Source organism: Merops nubicus, unplaced genomic scaffold (genome assembly GCF_000691845.1).
Source record: "Merops nubicus isolate BGI_N331 unplaced genomic scaffold, ASM69184v1 scaffold10149, whole genome shotgun sequence".
Classification (NCBI taxonomy): Eukaryota; Metazoa; Chordata; class Aves; order Coraciiformes; family Meropidae; genus Merops; species Merops nubicus.
Genome location: NW_008630244.1, coordinates 75,217 through 93,639, shown reverse-complemented (window position 1 = coordinate 93,639; position 18,423 = coordinate 75,217). Strand labels below are relative to the sequence as shown.

The window sequence follows — 18,423 nt, the reverse complement described above, 5'->3', positions numbered from 1 at the left end:
CTTTCATTTCATCATGCATCCTCCTGCGTTTAAAAACAAGAGCTCTTAGAAGACACTGAAGTCTTCTAAAACAATTTGTTTCTAGGAGCCAAGATGACATTTAAGTTTTGATTTTGTTTTTCCTATGCCCTTGAAATGTAGCTTATTATATAAATGTCTTGAAGTAAGACCTTAGCTGAAGTATTTTTCTTGTATGCTGTTTTTTGTCATAATTTCTCATCTTTCTCTGGCAGATTCTTTTGGTCAGCCTTGTTGTTCTCACTTATGTGTGTATGTGTGTACACATTGGAATATCAACCAGTGCATTCCTCTCCTCATAATCCTTCTTTTTCATGGCAGACCAGAGTGATGGTCTGTGATTTTAATGGGGAAAGCTCATTGAAGAGACTTCAAACATTTTTTAAGTGTGCAAATATGCAAAAAGCACCGGTATCAATGAAGTTCCAGGGGAAAAAAATAAAAGCCATTCATGTTCAGTTAGAATTTCACAAGGCTGTCTCAACAAAGCTGTCTTACTTAAGGTGAAAATTAACTCTCTGAGAGGCCACTAGGAGAAGCTGTTTCCAAATTTGAGGGCTGGAAATAATCTACAGTCACCCCAATGTCCATCATATCCAATTCCCATTGCTATTGGAATACCATTTTTATCTTGTATGCCGTAGCTATTCACAGGAATCTCAATCCTACAATGCATGAAGTGACCTGTGCAAATTATTACAGGTTTTACGACCTCTAGACATCAAAATATTTCTAGAGGGTACTCCAAGCCTGAAAGAATTATATGAATTGAAGAAAAACAATCTATTCCCAGAGGAAAAACTAAATCCACCACCTAATCAATCAGCTTTCTTAGAGTATCTGCCGTCAGATATCAATCTTGCAAGATTGCCACAGTAGAAGTGTCTGTAAAAATTCTGGTCAACCTCTATTTTTGGAGTCATTATTTAAGTGTCTTATGGTCAAACAGCTACTTCCTACTTTAATTTACTGGCTCTAGTTCATGAGGTATTTATTTCAAATCTCTTTCGATATTTAAGTCTGAGTGAATTTAACAATTTGAGATGTTACCAGAGACAATATGACATCTGTGCCAGTTAGACTGTGATCTAAGCAGGCAAGACAGGCCAATCAAAATTCAAGTGACAGAGTTCTAAAAAAATAAAAATAAAAATGGAAAACTAATATAAGTGAGATAAAGAAGGCTACTCAGCTTTTGAGTGTTCACTGTTTCACCTTGTTCTCTAATCCCAAAAGCAGTTGTGAAGAATAAGTAGGAAAAGAATGTGGAGGAGAGGAAAATTCACTCTACCTTCTTGAGAAGATAATGCTAAAATAAAAGCTCTTCTTAAGACAGTCCGTCACTCTTCTTGGCTGACTTCTTGAAAGAGAGGTCCCAGGCTGCAATAAGAAAGCAGAATACTGGTTTTGAATTGAAATAATCAAATCCAAACCACTATCCATAACATCTTGGATAGCTGGAAAGACACATTTGTTGTTGGTTTTGGTTGCAGAATAGTTCCTGCATCGTTTATACATGACCTAAACCTTTGAAAAACAAATGATTCCTTGAGTCTGATTTTTCTTGGCAGGCACAGTAGTTTATAAATAAAAATAACCAGCTCGAACTGTTCTATTTTATTCTGTCTTTAAAGCAATTAAAGAAAAATATTTAAAAGACAAAATGACTGGGAATTTTGAAACAATTTATATATTTTTTTTATCTCAGGTCATCTCAGAGTCAGATTATTTTTCCTCAGTAGTATTTGATAACCAGCACAATATGTGTCTCAGAACTGTGTTGCAAAAATACATTTTTATAGTGTCCTTGTTGCAATAAGGCTAACAGAAAGAAACAAAATAATGATTCAGAGTTCGTGCTGTTTTCTGAAAGCACGTTTTCAAGAGATGAATTTTTCAGTGCTATAGATGGTACTTTTTTCCAACCTTTTTGTGTACTCTGTTTTTCTTCTGAGACATTTGCTTCTATGCAAACATCCACTGAAAATATATTTAACCTTTCTGAAAATTTTAGGTGTTGTCTGCAAGGTTCTTTATGACAACAAAGTCAGTGAAGTGACGGGTGCCCGGTACTTAGTGATCCTGGCCTTAGTGCAGGTTGACAGATATGACATCCTACTGGCTCACCTTTTTCACTTACTGTTATCTAGACCCCTAGGTCTTTTCTGTCATATATATGACATGCCTCAGCGAGGTTTAATATGACAGAACTGTTTGCTTTATCACTCCAGAACACGATCTCTCCTGACAATGAAATCAGACAGTGCAATTTACTTAAATTTGAGCCCACTCCATCTGTCAGGAGGCTGAGGTAAAGTAACCTGGCATCCATCAAAAGAGAGAAGATAAGTTATTTGTTCTTTCACATCAAATTTATACAATAGTCTATTGATGTGCCTGGTTACTTATATCTCCACCGTATCTGAGTTTTATTGTTGTCTTCACAATAATTTAAAGGAGTTCAGGCAATCTTTCCACCTTGACTTGACAGATCACAAACATAAGTGATTTAAGGGTGAGATAATCGTTTATGTCATGACCAGGTAGCAACTTAACCCTCTTAGATTTAAGTGTAGTGGAGAAAGTTAAAGTAACAATTTAGTAAAAAGATCTTCATAGAATCCTAGAATGATTCTCAGAACATTCACAGAATGTTGTCGGTCTTCATGTCATTTCTTCTGTTCTAGAAACATTCACATATAATTCTGGAGTCTCTGGAGGAGGTGTAGGGCAGATCTGCACTTAGTATCAAGGTCATAAACTGTGGTGGGAAGCAGTAGCTGGTTTTTGACCTTCCAGCTGGAAGTTAAGAGAGTAGCAAAAAGTTTTCAGATACTTCTAAAGTATCGTTATGTGGGGAAGTTGTGGTTGCATGACAATAAATGCACGTCCTAAATGATATTTAATTCTTTAATTTTGTCATCATTTTAATATAAATATAGGCTAAGACTTTATCCTAAGTATGTGCTTAGCATGCTCAATACAATGTCTAATAATTAATTACTAGGACTTAAATTTGATGTTTAAAAACATGCCAGCCCTTTTGGTTTTAAAAACACTTTGTTTTGTTTTGGTTTCCTTTATGTTCTGTTTATATAGAAGTCTTGTTTACATGCTGCTATTTGTCAATAAGGGATGGGAGATCAAAAAAAGTTAGCTCAAAAGTTAAGTTGTTTTTCTGGTTGTAGTGTGTTCTTTAGCTATGTTTACAAGTTACTGCGTATCCTTGAAGGAAATGGGAAAGGGGAGTCACATGGTGACTGAAAACTTTAAAAATAAAGATCAGTTTTAAAGGGAAATCAGTGTGAAGTGATATCAACAGTTAATAAATATTTAATATTACAGGCCAGATGGAATTGGAACAGTATCTGTTGAAGAGAAAGAGAGGTTTGAGGAAATTAAGGACAGACTTTCCTCCCTTTTAGAAAACCAAATAAGCCATTTCAGGTGAGTGTATAATTTATTCAATGAATACTACATTTTGTGGAAGCATTTTGTCATGATGTTCCAGTTTTGGTCTTGAACAAGCAGAGTGTAAATAAAATAGTCTACCTAATAAATTTTTGGTATATTAAATACAGAGTAATGTACTTAAACAAGTGATTGTGCTGAAAATTTATTTGTGTATCATGCAAGTTGTATTTTGCTATGGTAGAAAAGATTGTCCAGGAATATAAGCTTGATACTTGTTGATGTTTTTGAACTTTAAGTTTTCTGTAATTGTTGTCTGAACAAAAATGACTCAGCCATAGCAATATCTGGATTAGTACTGATCAGAGAAATCATATGAGTAGAGAACATCTTTGACAGGTGGCAGCTCTTCTAGATGTCTAATGTGATTTTCTTGGTTTCATGATATACTTATCCTTCATAAACGAGCTAAGGTCCATCAGCCTCATTTGAGAGTTTGGGACTGTCAATACCAGCAAAGATGGTCTATGATTGGCATACTTATGGCCATATCCTGTCAAGTTAATGGTAGAAACACAAATGCTTTGATTTCCAATAAATATAAGTACTTTTACTCATACACAACACTGAGATCAGTGGAAGCAGCTGGGAAAAAAAACATACTGAAGCATCTGAACCCTTCTCAATAAGTTCAGATTGAGGTGGGAAATGGGGGAAAAAAGTGAGGCTAGTTATCTTCAGAATAATTCTGTTAACCTTCAAGCCTTAACATGCATGAGACTAATGAAATGATGTGCAATAATGTCTGAATAATTATGTGAGCTGGAAGAAGTAAAGGTAGTCCCCAACATGTCTGCTTACCTATAAACTGGAGTATGTTGATGAGCTGGGGCTATATCAGTGACCATAGGATTTTTCTGCCTCGGTCATGGTGAGTTTTGAGGGAGTTCAAACAATGTTAAAAACTCCTTGAAATCAACTAAAGGTGTTCAAAGATTGATGCCTCTGTCCTTCAGAGGACTCTAGAATTTGGCTCAAAATCCTATTTAATCACGATAGACAAACAGTACTCTGCCAAGTGAAGAGCAATTATTACATCTTTCTCTGAGCAAAAGTTAGAAATTAAAAAAAAAAAGTGGGATGTCTGGATTTAAATGTGCATACTGGCATAATACTGGTAGAAGGAAGAATCAATGGTGCACTGGAATCTGAATTTATAAAGCATACAGAGTCATAGTATACAGAAAAGGGCATTAGACTTTTAAGGAAAACCTTTACTCAAGTTATGTAAAAAGGTCATCTGTATCATTAATTAACAAAGAATAACTTCGGCTCTGAGAAAGCTTTCTTAAGAAAACATGGTATTAAAACCACTACAAATTTCAATCCATCAGAGCTGTGATAACTGTGAAATGCTGAATATTTTGAAAAATACATTTAGTAGTAAAGGTTGATGCAAAGCATGCACTGAGTGTGCCTTGGCCTTACTGTGCCCTTATGTCCTTTATTCCTTGTCACTGGGCGACCCCACCATGTCCCAGGGTTCAGCTTCCACTGTTCTTTCCACTGTCAATTTGATCATCTGTGCTGTTTACATGTGCCCTAGAATATTTTAGAGACTTACATGTCCTCATTGTTCAGATAGGATTTACTGTTTTTAAAAGCCAGATTCTCTACAATAACCTCTTTATCTTTCTCATGGAGCCACACAGAGGAGTTTTTGTTTGGCTTTTTGGCCACCCTTTTTTTTTTTCAGTTGTGGCATGCGTTTGATTTGGGTTTCTACTTTTTAAATTTTTTCTAAGGCTGATTTGTAAGTTTCTTGCTTTTTTGATTGATCCATTAAGGTTTTGTCTTTTGTTTTTCAAGTTCTTAATCTTTTTCATAGTTCCCATACTTGAAATTGAATATACATGTACATTCAGTACATGTACTCAATTTTTTTGGCCTGTTCTCTTCTGCTACATAATTAAATTTTGCTGGTTTATGATCACTACTAGAGAACACTTCTTCTGCTTTGCACCTCTCAAACTATGTCGTGTTTACATTTGAGACAAAATCCAGAGTAGCGTGTTTTCTTGTGCTGTCCAAGGAAGCAATTAAAAAACGTGTCCCAAAATATTATCATATCTCATCCTAATGAGACATTGTTCAAGTGTACATGTGTGTACTGGCTAGCTGTAATTCTGAACAGTTTAACTGAAGAATGTATTTATCTTCTTGCCTTTTCAGAGATGCACTGAGCATTTGCTATGTCCACCTAGGTCACTAGGTCACACTCAACTGAAAAAGATGTTCTTCCACGCCTGTCAGCTAACCTGGAGCTTCCAGTTTTAATAGTCCCTTCTAGCCTTTTCCATTTTAATTTTCACTGCTGTCAGTCTGATTCCATTTTGATTAAGGTGCAGTCAGCCCATCCCATGCAGGCAGCTCTCACCTAAAGTATTCCCCTATTCTTAAGGTACTTAAACTTTTCCTCTCTGTCATCTAACCTACCCACTGATACTTCAGATCTCTGCCTGCCCCTTAAGCATCAAATGTGGAAGAGCAAATATTTCAGAAAGAGCTCCTTGTGAGTGTATTGGGCTTTAACCTCTTGCCTGACTGTGATTTTTTTCTCTGGAGCGTTCCTCCTACACTTCTGTATGTTGCTGATACTAACATAGACCATGAGTGCTGCTTCTTCGCTCTTCTTCCACAGGTAGCTTACATAAACATCTTCTGATGTCCACTTCCTTTGTACCCAGTAACTAACTTGGTGCTTGGTCCTCTTGGATGTCACAGTCCCAGTTGTCCATATATCTGTATCTAATAATTGAATTGACTACTGTCAGTGTCTTTCCTTAAAGATCCCCTCAGCTGTGGGAGCACCCTTGCCACAGCCAAAAAGTGTGAAATTGGCTGCCATGAGGTTGAATTTCTCCTTGCCATCAAGATGCTGCTTCCCTGAGTCCTCAGCAGCACTGGAGGCAGGACTGCTCAGTGTCCCTTTAGGTCTCTACTGTGAACATCTCCTCTTCTTTAAGCTGCCTATCCCAAGAAAACAGGTCTTCTCTGTCAGAACCACCTTGCACCAGTTGTTCAAATAAGCTTGCTGCCCATGTTTTACTCATCGGTATTGTCTCTGCAATAAATTGAGTAAGCCATGTTCCACTGTGGGATTTCTGTCTGCATCATGAACTTAAAACTGGATTTTGAAAGCTTGCTATTTTATTTCCAGTACAGAACATACCCTGGAAGGAAGTCTCTGATTTGAAATATTAAGTATAATCAAGAAATGAGTGATATTTATTCAAAAAACTGCCATTAGAGGTTCACAGGAATAAACCTTGGGAAAGACAAGTCAAGAATTGTGGAAAAAATGCAAAGGGAGGAGGAAATAAAACACCCCAAAGTTGCATTCTATTTTAAGATGACTTAACACCTAAAGGTCATTAAATCTGCTTTGCCAATTTGATAACCTGTTGTCAAAAATTGTTGCTACTACAGTAAGAAAGAAATAAATGAGGTAAAGCAAACACTGATATTATCACTGTGAGAAATCCTTTTTTGACCTCATTTTAAAGGGCTTTGTTTTGACTGACCAAAATGTATATCTGCAATTTGTTGGTCTGAATCCTTTTATCATTAGAAAAGATTTTACTATTGGAAAAGAGTGGAGTATGAGGCTGCCATTCTCAGTAAGTAGTAATAATAAGAAGAAAATAATCTCAGCCAAGTAAAAAATCCGTTTTCCAATTGGGGATATCCCGGCAAGATTTTACAGACAGGATTAAGAGAGGTTACAGTTGCCTGAGTATTATCATCTCATTGAGTTGATACGTTGGATTGTTCAGTAGACGAAAATTAAAAACAAAGCTATGAATGGGATCACTTCTTAATTTACATAATATCAAGACTGAAGTAGGTATGGTTTACCTTGTAGCTGGTAAAATCCAAGATAACCTAAAGTGCTTTTCCAAGCTATTTATAATATAATAGAAGAATATTATAGAATACCTGCAGTCATTTTTATTCCCACATATCTCTAGAAACTTAAATATTGGACAGTTTATCCTTTTCTTAGTGCAATATTAAAACAAGGTATAATATACCAAGTGCTTCTTCACAGCTCCAGTAGCTGTCATGGCCGCATGAGAAAGAATACCTCTTTCCAGGAAGATGACAGTTATGCTCATCAGAGACCATTAAATGTCCTTCATAGCTGAAAAAGTGGAAAAGATGCCTTTTGTATTTTTCCTGTATTTAGGCCTGAGCAGCTGGTGGGCTGGTACTGCTGTGCTCTGTGTATGCTCCATGGTAGACTGCTGAGGAGGCTTCTGCGTCCAGTAGTCCTCCATGTATGGGAGTCTTCTGCTAGTGCAATTTAATGCAAGTTATGTACAGTTACATCTCAAAGTAAATTCTTAACTTAAATATTATAATTCTGATATTTTTCTCTTCCTCTTCCTTTTTAAACTTTTTAAGGTACTGTTTCCCTTTTGGACGTCCTGAAGGAGCTTTAAAAGCCACACTTTCATTACTTGAAAGGGTAAGTTTGAAAATATATTTTAAAATCTGTTTGAGTACTAGGCCTGCATTTTTCTTTTGCCTTCAGACTGCTGAAAGGAGATTCATATCCCCTCACGTATTTTACAGCAGGTTTTAATTGTTCACTGAGAATTTTTTTTAGTTAGTGTCTTCCACGGAGGCAAACACTTGGTTTCGTAGGACTTACTTATTGGACTTTGAGTTCAAACTACTGTAGTGACTTTCTCTTTCTTTATAATTTAAGTATTACATAGCATTATCCCTTAAGTAGTGCATCCAACCTACAGCCTCCCTTTCCTGCTTTCTATGACTACTATGCTGCTGATGTTGTCTATGCTGATATGTAACATTTAAAGTCTTCTGTATAATCTAAATAGTCTTCCATAAATGCATCATCTAAGACATTTAAGAAAAAGAAAAGCTATATGCAGCAAAACTGACATGGGCAGCTATAAATGTAAACTCCTGCCTAGCGAATCCTCTTGTATTGACTGGAACAGAGAAGACCTCAAAATGGTGACAACATCTCAGTCATCTCTGAGGAAAGAGAACTTTAGATTTCAGCAGAGATTCCAGAGGAATTTCATCAGCAGGAAAGAGATGAAGGTATGAATTGAAAAAAAAAGCTTTGATCCCAGTCTGTGTAGCTTTGCCAGAACCTGAGAGGTCTGGTCTTGTAAAGTGTCACTTTTTCTGTGCTGCAGAACACTGTATGGATAGATATTCTATCTTAGAAGCCCTCTGCCGTGTTCAAAACCACGTAGTGTGTCTGGATACATACAGTTTCTTTAACTTATAATCTTGGTGATTGTAGTGCTGTGTATATTCCTTTGTGTTCTATAAAACAGACATTTCCTCTCACTGTTCCTGATGGTGGCAATGGTACTCTAGCTGGTGCTCAAATAACACCATTGTCAGTCTTGACTGGGAAAAAATGTGCATTTTTGCAATTGTGGATGCAGAATGAGTTAAGAAACATTTTATTTTACCTGCCTTTACGTTTTATTTTTTAAAATGACACCCAGAGTAAGAGTTTGAATACTGCGTTTTCTCTTCTTGGACAATCTAGAAGTTATTCATTAAAAAGAAGCAAGTTAACAAAGGTAGATGTGTCATATGTGTGTGCAAGTAATGGAAGAAGTCTGCTTTACAACAGTGTCTTCCCTATAGCTTCTCTGTTCCTGAACCTGTTTATTTTCTACCATTTCCTTCCCCAGACCATATCACTTACACCCTCTCTTTAACAGTAATTTTTAGATATGTTTTATAACAGTGTGACTTGTTTGGGGATACATTAGAGAAGCATTTTTACAAGGTTGTGAGTTATCCAAAGTTTTATTATTTATACTAAAATGTGATGAAAATGTGTTGGATTTTTTTTAAACCTACATGTTGAAAGTCAATGGAGTACAGAATTAACAAAAGAATTATTAACAATATTTATTCCATCTTTATAGTAATGCAGAATACTTAATATTGCATTCATATAAATAATTATATATTCTCAGTTTACCTCACTTGCAACACATGATCCATTTTAATCAAAATCCTATATTTTAAAATTACTAGACTTTAAAAACTGTCAGGTTTTGAAAAGTTTTATATGATCTGTCCTTCTACTTGTCCACAATAAAATACCCCTGCCTACTGTAGATGACTGTTTTTCCCAGCAAGGACATGATGAATTTGAATAACTGTGAAGGAAGAAAAGCAAGTTGCTATTAGCTAGCTCTGATGGTGCTGTTCACAGTGTCTGCTTTAGACTGTTCACCAGTCAATGGTTGTGCAATGGTGGAAGCCTTTCCACAGGTGAGAACCAATCAAATTTCCACATACACTTCTTTAGTGGGCACCATGATCCAGCCCGTCCATGGATTTCTCATGTTATAGTGGTCTTGGCATCACCCACGTGAAGACCAACTGGCATGTTCCACGATGCCAAACAGTGGGGGTATTGTATATAAACAGGCAGTCAAACCAGGGTTGAACAGAAACCTTCAAAGACAAATATCTAGTTGCACCAAGTGAAATAGTTCCTTTTTGATTTCGGCCTTTAATAATTATGAGATCTGTAGTAACTTTAGTATACATTTATCCTTTTCTCTTGGGTTTGGGGTAATGACTGTAACCAAGCAGTACAATTGTCTCTGGCACAGGTTCTGATGAAAGACATTGCCACTCCCATACCAGCAGAAGAGGTGAAGAAAGTGGTTAGAAAATGTCTGGAGAAGGCTGCCTTGATCAATTACACACGACTTACAGAATATGCCAAAATAGAAGGTTAGTACAGCAATCAACTGCCAAAGTGGCTGTAAAAGCCAACAATGCCTATTAACTGAATATTCTGTGAGCAGACTTTCCCCTTTCCAGAACAAACCCCTTCCACAGCAAGGGGAAATGTCTCATTAAAATCTCAGCTGGTGAACTATGGAGCTTTTTCCTATTCATTGCTTTAATATGCCTCCTGGGACCCTTTTTGAATGGAAGACCAGGACTTCCTGATTTAAGTTGCCCTTTGTTCTTACTTTTTAGTTCTCCATAAATCTGAAATGTTGTTTATGGGTTATTTTTCATTTCTCTAACTATTTCTCGTAAATAAACTACTAGAATCAATGGGTTAAAATACTAGATTTGATGGAAATCACAAGTTTGTCTGGAATTTAAGTGTTTTCTAGAAAGTATGTAATGAAATTAGCATTTTGCTAAAAAATAAATGGTTAGGATGCACTAGGTAATTTTACTATTTGTAAACCTTGTGTACAGCAGAAAGAGAGTCGTAATAGTCAAATGCCTTGTCCAGACACATATGTTATTCTCCATAAAGTGCAGAAAGCTTGAGTTATACCTCTACAGATATATTCAGAAGTAGAAAAGAGTGTGTGCACATCTATATAACTGGATTTTTGGAGGCAGATTCAATTACCAAAAAAATATATGAAGGATGAATTCTGCTTTTAAAAAATTCAAGAGTTATGCATATTACATTTTTTGTATAGCTTGTCTTTCTAGCAGTACATTAGAAGAAACAGCATTTTTCTTCTTTCATAGTATAGCAGCAGAATGAAGAGGCCTTATATGTTTAGCAATATGTTAAAGCCAACTTCTTCTCCTTCTTACATTTCTGCTCAGATTTTCTGAAAAACATGAGTTAACCAATCTCACAAGTGATTAACAAAAAACCCATCTCATCACTATAGCAACCAGTATTATATCATGGGAGTAACAACATGAAACCATCTTAGTAACCAGTTTATCATAATTAATTATGATATCATGTTGTGTTAGAGAAAGAAGAGTGAATATTAAATCTATTCGGAAAAACAGAAAAGCAAAAATAACAGTTTTCCCTAGTTATTATCTCTCTGTATCCATAAAGGGGATTTTTTGATGTTCAGTATTTCAGTCTTTTAGCAAACCTGTTGAAATAATGTGTTTAAAAATAGAAACACAAACACTTTTAAAAGATGACAAAAGCGTGCAAAAGATATCTAAACACACTGACACTAAATTGGATTGGAAAAGTTTTTTAGAGTGATATAAATACATCTTTGCCCAACATTTTTAACTGTATGCTAGAGAATTGTGGCAGTTCCACTACAAGCAGAAAATTTTGCACTTTAAAATCAGCACACTGTTAACACTGCAGTAAGCTGGCACAACACATAAAAGTGCTGCCTATCCCATTGTGTATTTTGAGTTGCAGATTTCTTTTTGCATTTACTATCTTTTGGTTGAAACGCAACTAGATTTCTGTAAGTAGTTTTACACTTGTGTCATTGTAAACCCAAAACACAGTAGATAATTGCATATACAGGTCTAGTACCTCAATGAGAAATAGGCTGAGAATAGAGTACTATTTAAAAGTGAAGGGCTTCAGCATCATAACATCAGGAAATTAAACACTTTGGTTTCCAGGAGCAGTGAGACCTGTGCTAGTCTCTGCCTATAGTCTGGTCATTACAACTATCCTACATTTTTACCAACATATATGGAATCGTTTTCAGCAATAGATTCCGTTCTGCTTCTTGAGGTTTATGGGAGCAATATTGTATCGGTGCACTGAAATTATGTTATTATCTTGAAAGTAATGTTAGTGTTTGCATTAATTGCTTACTTCTCACTTGCTTACTCCTCGATTTGCGTATGGAAAGCACGTATTAATTATCTTTAGAACATTACTGATGTCCTCAAATGTAGCTGTCATACTTTTTTTGGATTTTTGTCTTACTCTTTGAATATTTCTTCAGTGAACAACATTGTACCAGTCAGTCAAAATGCAAATACTGCATGATTATATCAGCTACAGAGCAATAGTTACTAGCTAAAATGTAGAGATGCAAAGAAGGCTCTGACAAGAATAATATTCTTATAGTCTTACTTTTGTATATTCTCTTATTATTATTTATGTTTCTAAATTTCCAGGCACAATATGGTTGCAAACTCAGCCAGTGAGCCCAAACTATAGACTATATAGTGCTAGTAAATATAAATATACTACTTAACAACATGCACCATTTCTTTCTCAGCTGACAAAACCCATCACTTGTGTGAGCTCAATGTCAGGACTCTCACTGCTATGCTCATAATTTTAAGAAGATTTTAACTCCTTATGTGGTATTTATTCTTCCCTAATGAAATTGAAATAGTTATATTTCTGTAATGATGTTTTTCTTCTCTTTTTTTTTTTTTTTTTTTTTATTTAGCAACAGCAGAAAAGGACTCAGGTGATTACTGTTTGTGTCTGCATGTATTATAGATGTAGTTTGTTGTGTCTGTTGTTTTATTACGTTTGCTGATTTCAACAATACCAAGTTATTGACCAGAACGTACATGAACATTAAGATTAATTTTTATGAACTATAGTCCATGGATTCTTCATTTACACTGATACTTAACTATGATGTGCATATTTATTAGTAATTTAGATAATTTTATATTTTGAAATATGATGCAATTGTAGTTTCTGTAAAAGAGGTGTAACTAAGTGATGCAGAAAAGCTTGGCTATTAAATTCAAAATCAGTTTGTGTGTTTGGAGAAATGTGATTTTATAGTCATCAGTAGAAATTATATCCATTTCTTAATGGGACTACTGGAATTATTGATGAAGGCCTTGATAGGAACACTAATTTTCTAAAGCTGGTTTTACGTTTCATTCATATGGCTTTTGTTTAACGATACGTCTGTTTTTCTAATTACAGCTGATGGTTGGGAAGATGGCAGTTCTTTGTGTTCCTAATTTTATGAAGCTAAAGTGTATGTTCTCCAACAGTGCAGAATGCTTTTGAGTGCTTATATCACAATGTTCATCAGAGTAATCATAAAAAGAGCATAGCTGAAGTAGTATCTGTGGCTGAGTAGTGTTGGCTGCATAGAAGTGTGAGGGACTGTGCATACATATACCATGAAATAGTTGCACACAGCTACTTTGTCTTGCCTATTTTAAAGATGTATACACAAACCCAGCAGAAGCCTGATCATAATCACAGAATCACAGAATGTTAGGGGTTGGAAGGGACCTCCAGAGACTGAGTCCAACCCCCCTGCCAGAGCAGGACCATCTAGTCTAGGGCAGGTCACGCTTTGTGGAGTTTCCACAAGCAGGATTAACCATCGTTATGGGAAGGGGCACTGAGTTGGTCATATTCTCAGGATGAAATCATTTTCCCTCTGGAAAGACAAACTGAGGTGATGTTTGTAAATGTTGTGTGAAAGTGGTTCAAAGTGGAGCTCCTTGCCAATGAGGGCCTTGAAGGCAGAAAGGTGGTCCATTTTTGGAAGAACAGCTTCTTTAGCCAGTAAACAAGCAAAAAATACTGGCAAACAATAAAAACTACTTTATTTAATGTCCATATTCATAACTGAAGATTCAAAAAATTCCATCGGTTCCCAAAGCTTTCACTGGTTTTCATTTGAAAGCTTTAAATGGCCTGGAAATAGAGGAACTCTATGTGAAATTGTTAAAAAAGAGAGCAGGTGATGTGTTGGTGGTCCCAATATTCATGCCATAGCCTTTAGGGTGAGCTGATTTGAGTTCATGTTGATCAGGTAACCTCCCAACCCGCTCTGAACAGCAGGGAGAAGTTCATTGAGGAGGGGATTCAGAGTGCTTGGAGGCTCCTACAACAGTTTCTCTGTGCAAGGACCTATCTCATGCCATCAAATACAAGTACACTCCAAGACAGTTTGCCTAGGAGGCGAGATAGCTAAAAGTAGATATCAAAAATATTCCATTTAGTATTTTTATGCCTACAGGTATTGAAGAAAATGATATCTTCAAATTAGAAATTTAGAAAAATGTTGAAATTCATTTCTGAAATGAGAAAACTAATTTTAGAGTTTGTGTCCTTTGATCTTTGCTCTCCAAAACCTCATTTGTACACTTTTGTATAGTGTGCATCACCTCAAGTACAAATCGTCCTTGTGCCAGACACTTGTTATTTTTGTCAGGCTCATTGTGTCAGCAGTACAGACCAGTAAGCACAGATGGCATACAGCTACAAGCATGGGGAAAAACAAAACAAAAAAAAGACTGTACCTGATTTCAATCATTTTACATGAGATTTATGCATGCTTTGAAATAAACTACTGTCATGTTCTTAAGACAGCATAGTAAAGCTGTCCCTTAAGTGACCTGGCAACCAACTGTATTAGAGAATGGATGAGAGGAAAAGCTATCATATACAGTGAGTAAGTGGAAATCCACTGTGAGTTAGGTGAAGCTGGAGGTTTATAGGCTGTGTTTATAATTTAATTGCTTAAATAAATTCCACTTCTGAATAAAATTGCAATGAAAACTAATCAGACAACTCAGAAAAATTAATTCTATTGACAGGACTAAATAGACTGTGTTCCACCAGAACTGTGTGTCCCATTGAACCCATTTCTCTGATGCAAAAGATGAAGCAGCTGAAAGGAATCCAAATAAAATTATATTTTAGCCTGCCTAACAGGGCCAAACCCTACTCCTGTTGTTGTTAACTAAACTCCTGCAGGTTTCATCATGAACTTGATGTACACTATACTTAGCCCTCTACCATACATTGCATTGTCATGAAAAACAAGACAAAACTATTTCACGATAACTATTATTTACCCTTTAACTCGTGCACTGGGTATTGAATAGAGAATCTTGAATTGCAGGAGTGTCCTTGTTAGGTAATACAGAGGTGAACATGCAAATTCTTCTTGTTGCCAGAGTCCTCTTTCAGCAGCGTGGTTGCCAGGTTCCCGGGTCTGTTCCCCAAGTGCTCTCATTTTCCCAGTCTCAATTGAACATGACTCCGAACGCTTTCCCAGAAGACAGTGGTTACTTTCTTAATGGCAGACGAAGTGGTACAAGCAGCAAGTTTTTTTGCTGTCAGGATGACATTTTATTTAGCACTCCCATGTCGTTGTACTATTATGAATGCAGAACATCTTTTTTTTCCATGGAAATTGCATTTGCAATGACAGTTACACAGGGTTCAGCACGTCATTCCTTACGACATGTACAGCTGAAATTCTCACGGAGTAGCTAATCTGTTCAGTCAGTGTAATTGCCATTATGAAGAGAACAGCAGCAAACCTGCTGTTACAATTTAGAACTATGTCTAAGAACTCTCATATAATGCCCTTGTAGTTTGCAGCAAGGGTTTTTAATTTCTGAACGAGATGATCACAGCATCAGTGCGTGAAAACCCCTTTTTAAGTATAAACCATTTTCTTTTCAGCACATTCTGGTTTTGAGTCTTTGCTACCTGAAAGTACTTTCTAGGTCATTTTGTGTATGGTGTATTTTCCTGTCTTATTCAGTATGTAACCTGAGTTAAGTCTTCTTATAGATAATGTTGAATATAACTGGATCTGCTAGATGCTAAGGCTAGAAACAAATAGCATTCTTTAGGTGCATTTGTGTAGCTTTCAATGAACAGCTTAGAGAAATTTGCATGCCTCCCTCACCTGTTTTCTCTTCCTCAAAAAAGATGGCCTTCCTTATACAGAATTCGTATTTTTTACTTATACACATTTATTAACACACACACAGAGTAATAAGATACTTTTTAAATTCCTTCTCAGAAATGAATAGGTTTCCCCATTTAAATTTATTTGAAATCTGAATGGCTGAGGAGTAACAGACTCTGCTAGTGCTGATGCCTAAGAGAAGTGATAGAAACTTATTTATAAATACATTTTTCAGCATAAGGGCATTATCTCACTGTGGAGAAATAAAGGGACAGGGTTAGAGATTAAAGTGGTAAATGGCTGTGAAGCAAACAGGGCAGTTTCTGTCATTGTCCGTAGATACTCATTTGTGAGGCAATAGATTGTAAAGATTTAAGTTATTAGGTAGTTGTCCTTTAACTCATTATTTTTAAAAGTCTGTAGCAACAGAATGTACTGGGCTCCTTCTGCCAATCCGTTTTAATAAAAGGTATGAGAATAAATTCTATTAACATCAGACCAAATACTTAAGCTGTAGTGTGCAATTGCTCAAAGACAAATCAGAGTTGTCATCCCAATATTTCTTTCTATCAGACAGACTGCCAAAGGCTGAATAACTGTTAACTCTATACAATAGAAGGTCAGGAGCAACTCAACAGTTTGAGGAAAGTACAGTTTTTAAAGGACATCAATCGTTAACATACTCATTACATACAAGTTTCTAAAGGAAGCAAAGTATGTTAATGCCCTCAAGGCTCAGAAGGATCTACCTGACTTAAAAAGAAGAACACTACAAACATTATTGAAATTGAGAAAGCAAGTGGAGAGAGTCATTGTACCTGGAGAGGACTTGATTAAAGCTCTTCATGCATGTTCATTTCACTGAACAAACGAAAACGAATGAGCTGCACAGCAGCACAGCACCTTCTGGGTCTCTGTTTGCTGTGCAACTAAATGGAAAGCAGAAGATGTGGGCAAATACCCTTATTTCAGTTTTGGTAGGAAGAGGTCTGGAAAAGAGCCCCTGGATTCTTAGGTTCACATCCTGATATCTTTAGTAAACATACCCACATCCTCTCTTAACAGCTGGGTTGAGTCCAACTTTGTCACCGCTGTTCCTCTTTGTCAACCCCTGCTTCACCCATATTAAGGCCATTTCAAGTCCTGTTTGCTCTGTAGGTGTAGGAATCACTTTACAGTCAAATTAGTTCCTAGTCTTTAGCATGCTAACCTTGTCCTATATCCCTAATTCCTCCCTGCATTTTTAGACAATTGTTTTATTCTCGCGTAACCCAGGCTTTCATCACCTTGCTCAGAGTTTTAGCCTCCTGTTCTTAATTTTTATCATCTTAGGAGGCTTTCTTTATTCAAGTTTGAACTCCACCCTCTTGAACATTGGTGACAAGAAACAAGAACTGTGCAAAGTCATCCCCATGAGATGCCTTGCACAGTAGTAGTAGTATTGTTATAGCAGAAATGTTTAATCTAACATATTCAAGGAACACTCGCCTGTGAATGTCTATATCATGCTTGTAGTAGACAGCAATTCTGTGAAAAGTTAATTCAACCCTGTCTTCAGAGTTCTGATCATTTCCAGCTGACAAGTTCCTAGTTTATAGCAAATATTCATTGCTGTTCTTGTGTCAAAATGTGTTGCCCTCCTTCTTAAAGTATTGAATTTTATTTTTCTCTCCCAGTCTTTGGAATTACCCTTCTTGTTACTGCATTTTGACCCTGCTTTCTACTGCCAATGTTTTATGACATTGTTATCAGTGCACTCCCAATATTTATTCTGAAGTCATTGGTGAAGATATTAAGGAAGCTCAGCCCTTAGATGGATCTTTGAGGAATTCCTCAAGAAGTCTTTCTTTGCTCTTTCTCAAAGCAACTTGTTGCCTTTCTCTTGAGACAGCTTCTTTATCCAGCACATAGTTTCTTTCTTAATCCTCATTTTCTTCAGCTTAACTGGTAGTTTTCCCATGAGACACAGTATCAAAAGCCTTATTAAACTCAGAATATATGAGCCCTACTGAATTTCTTTTAAAAGAAAATATCCTATTAAGAAAAGCTACTGCAGAGCTTATGTGACCTACCTTTGCAAATCTGTGTTACATTTTATTGTGTTTTCTGTTCATTTTATGGCCTCGGCCATTTCTTCAAAATTTGTTTTAAAGTTAATATTTCCATCATCACTTTTCCCTCCTGCTTGCCTTCTGGCATTAGATTCATCTTGATCCTTCAGAAACTACCTAAAATTTAGACTTTTACATTTCTTCAATTTAAAAAAAAAAAAAAAAAAACACTTCTTTCCAAGTCTGTACTTTCAATGCCAGTTTTCTCTCAGTCTGGCATGTGTTCTTCAGGTCTCTTCATTCATGGAGCCCTTGAGTCTGCCATGTTTGTCACCTCTGACTTTCATTCTGTAAGAACAGAAAATGCTGAAAACATTAGTTCTTTCACTTTTTGAAGCAAAATTAGAAATAAGCAAAAGTAAGAAAATACCAGCTGCTTCTATCTGTGTTGCCAAAACCACAATACAAAG

The 18,423-nt window shown here is 36.2% G+C and overlaps 1 protein-coding gene across 1 annotated transcript in view; it reads left to right on the top strand.

Moving 5' to 3' along the window:
• Positions 1-3,363: 3,363 nt before the first annotated feature.
• Positions 3,364-18,423, top strand: part of LOC103779587 (calcium-dependent secretion activator 2) — a gene marked incomplete at its 5' end in the record, with an annotated part of 87,704 nt that continues 72,644 nt past the window's right edge. Inside the window, 4 exons of the mRNA XM_008947225.1 lie at positions 3,364-3,465; positions 7,897-7,960; positions 10,116-10,239; positions 12,663-12,683. Of these exons, the coding sequence (XP_008945473.1) occupies positions 3,364-3,465; positions 7,897-7,960; positions 10,116-10,239; positions 12,663-12,683 (311 nt within the window). The remainder of the gene's footprint in view (positions 3,466-7,896; positions 7,961-10,115; positions 10,240-12,662; positions 12,684-18,423) is intronic.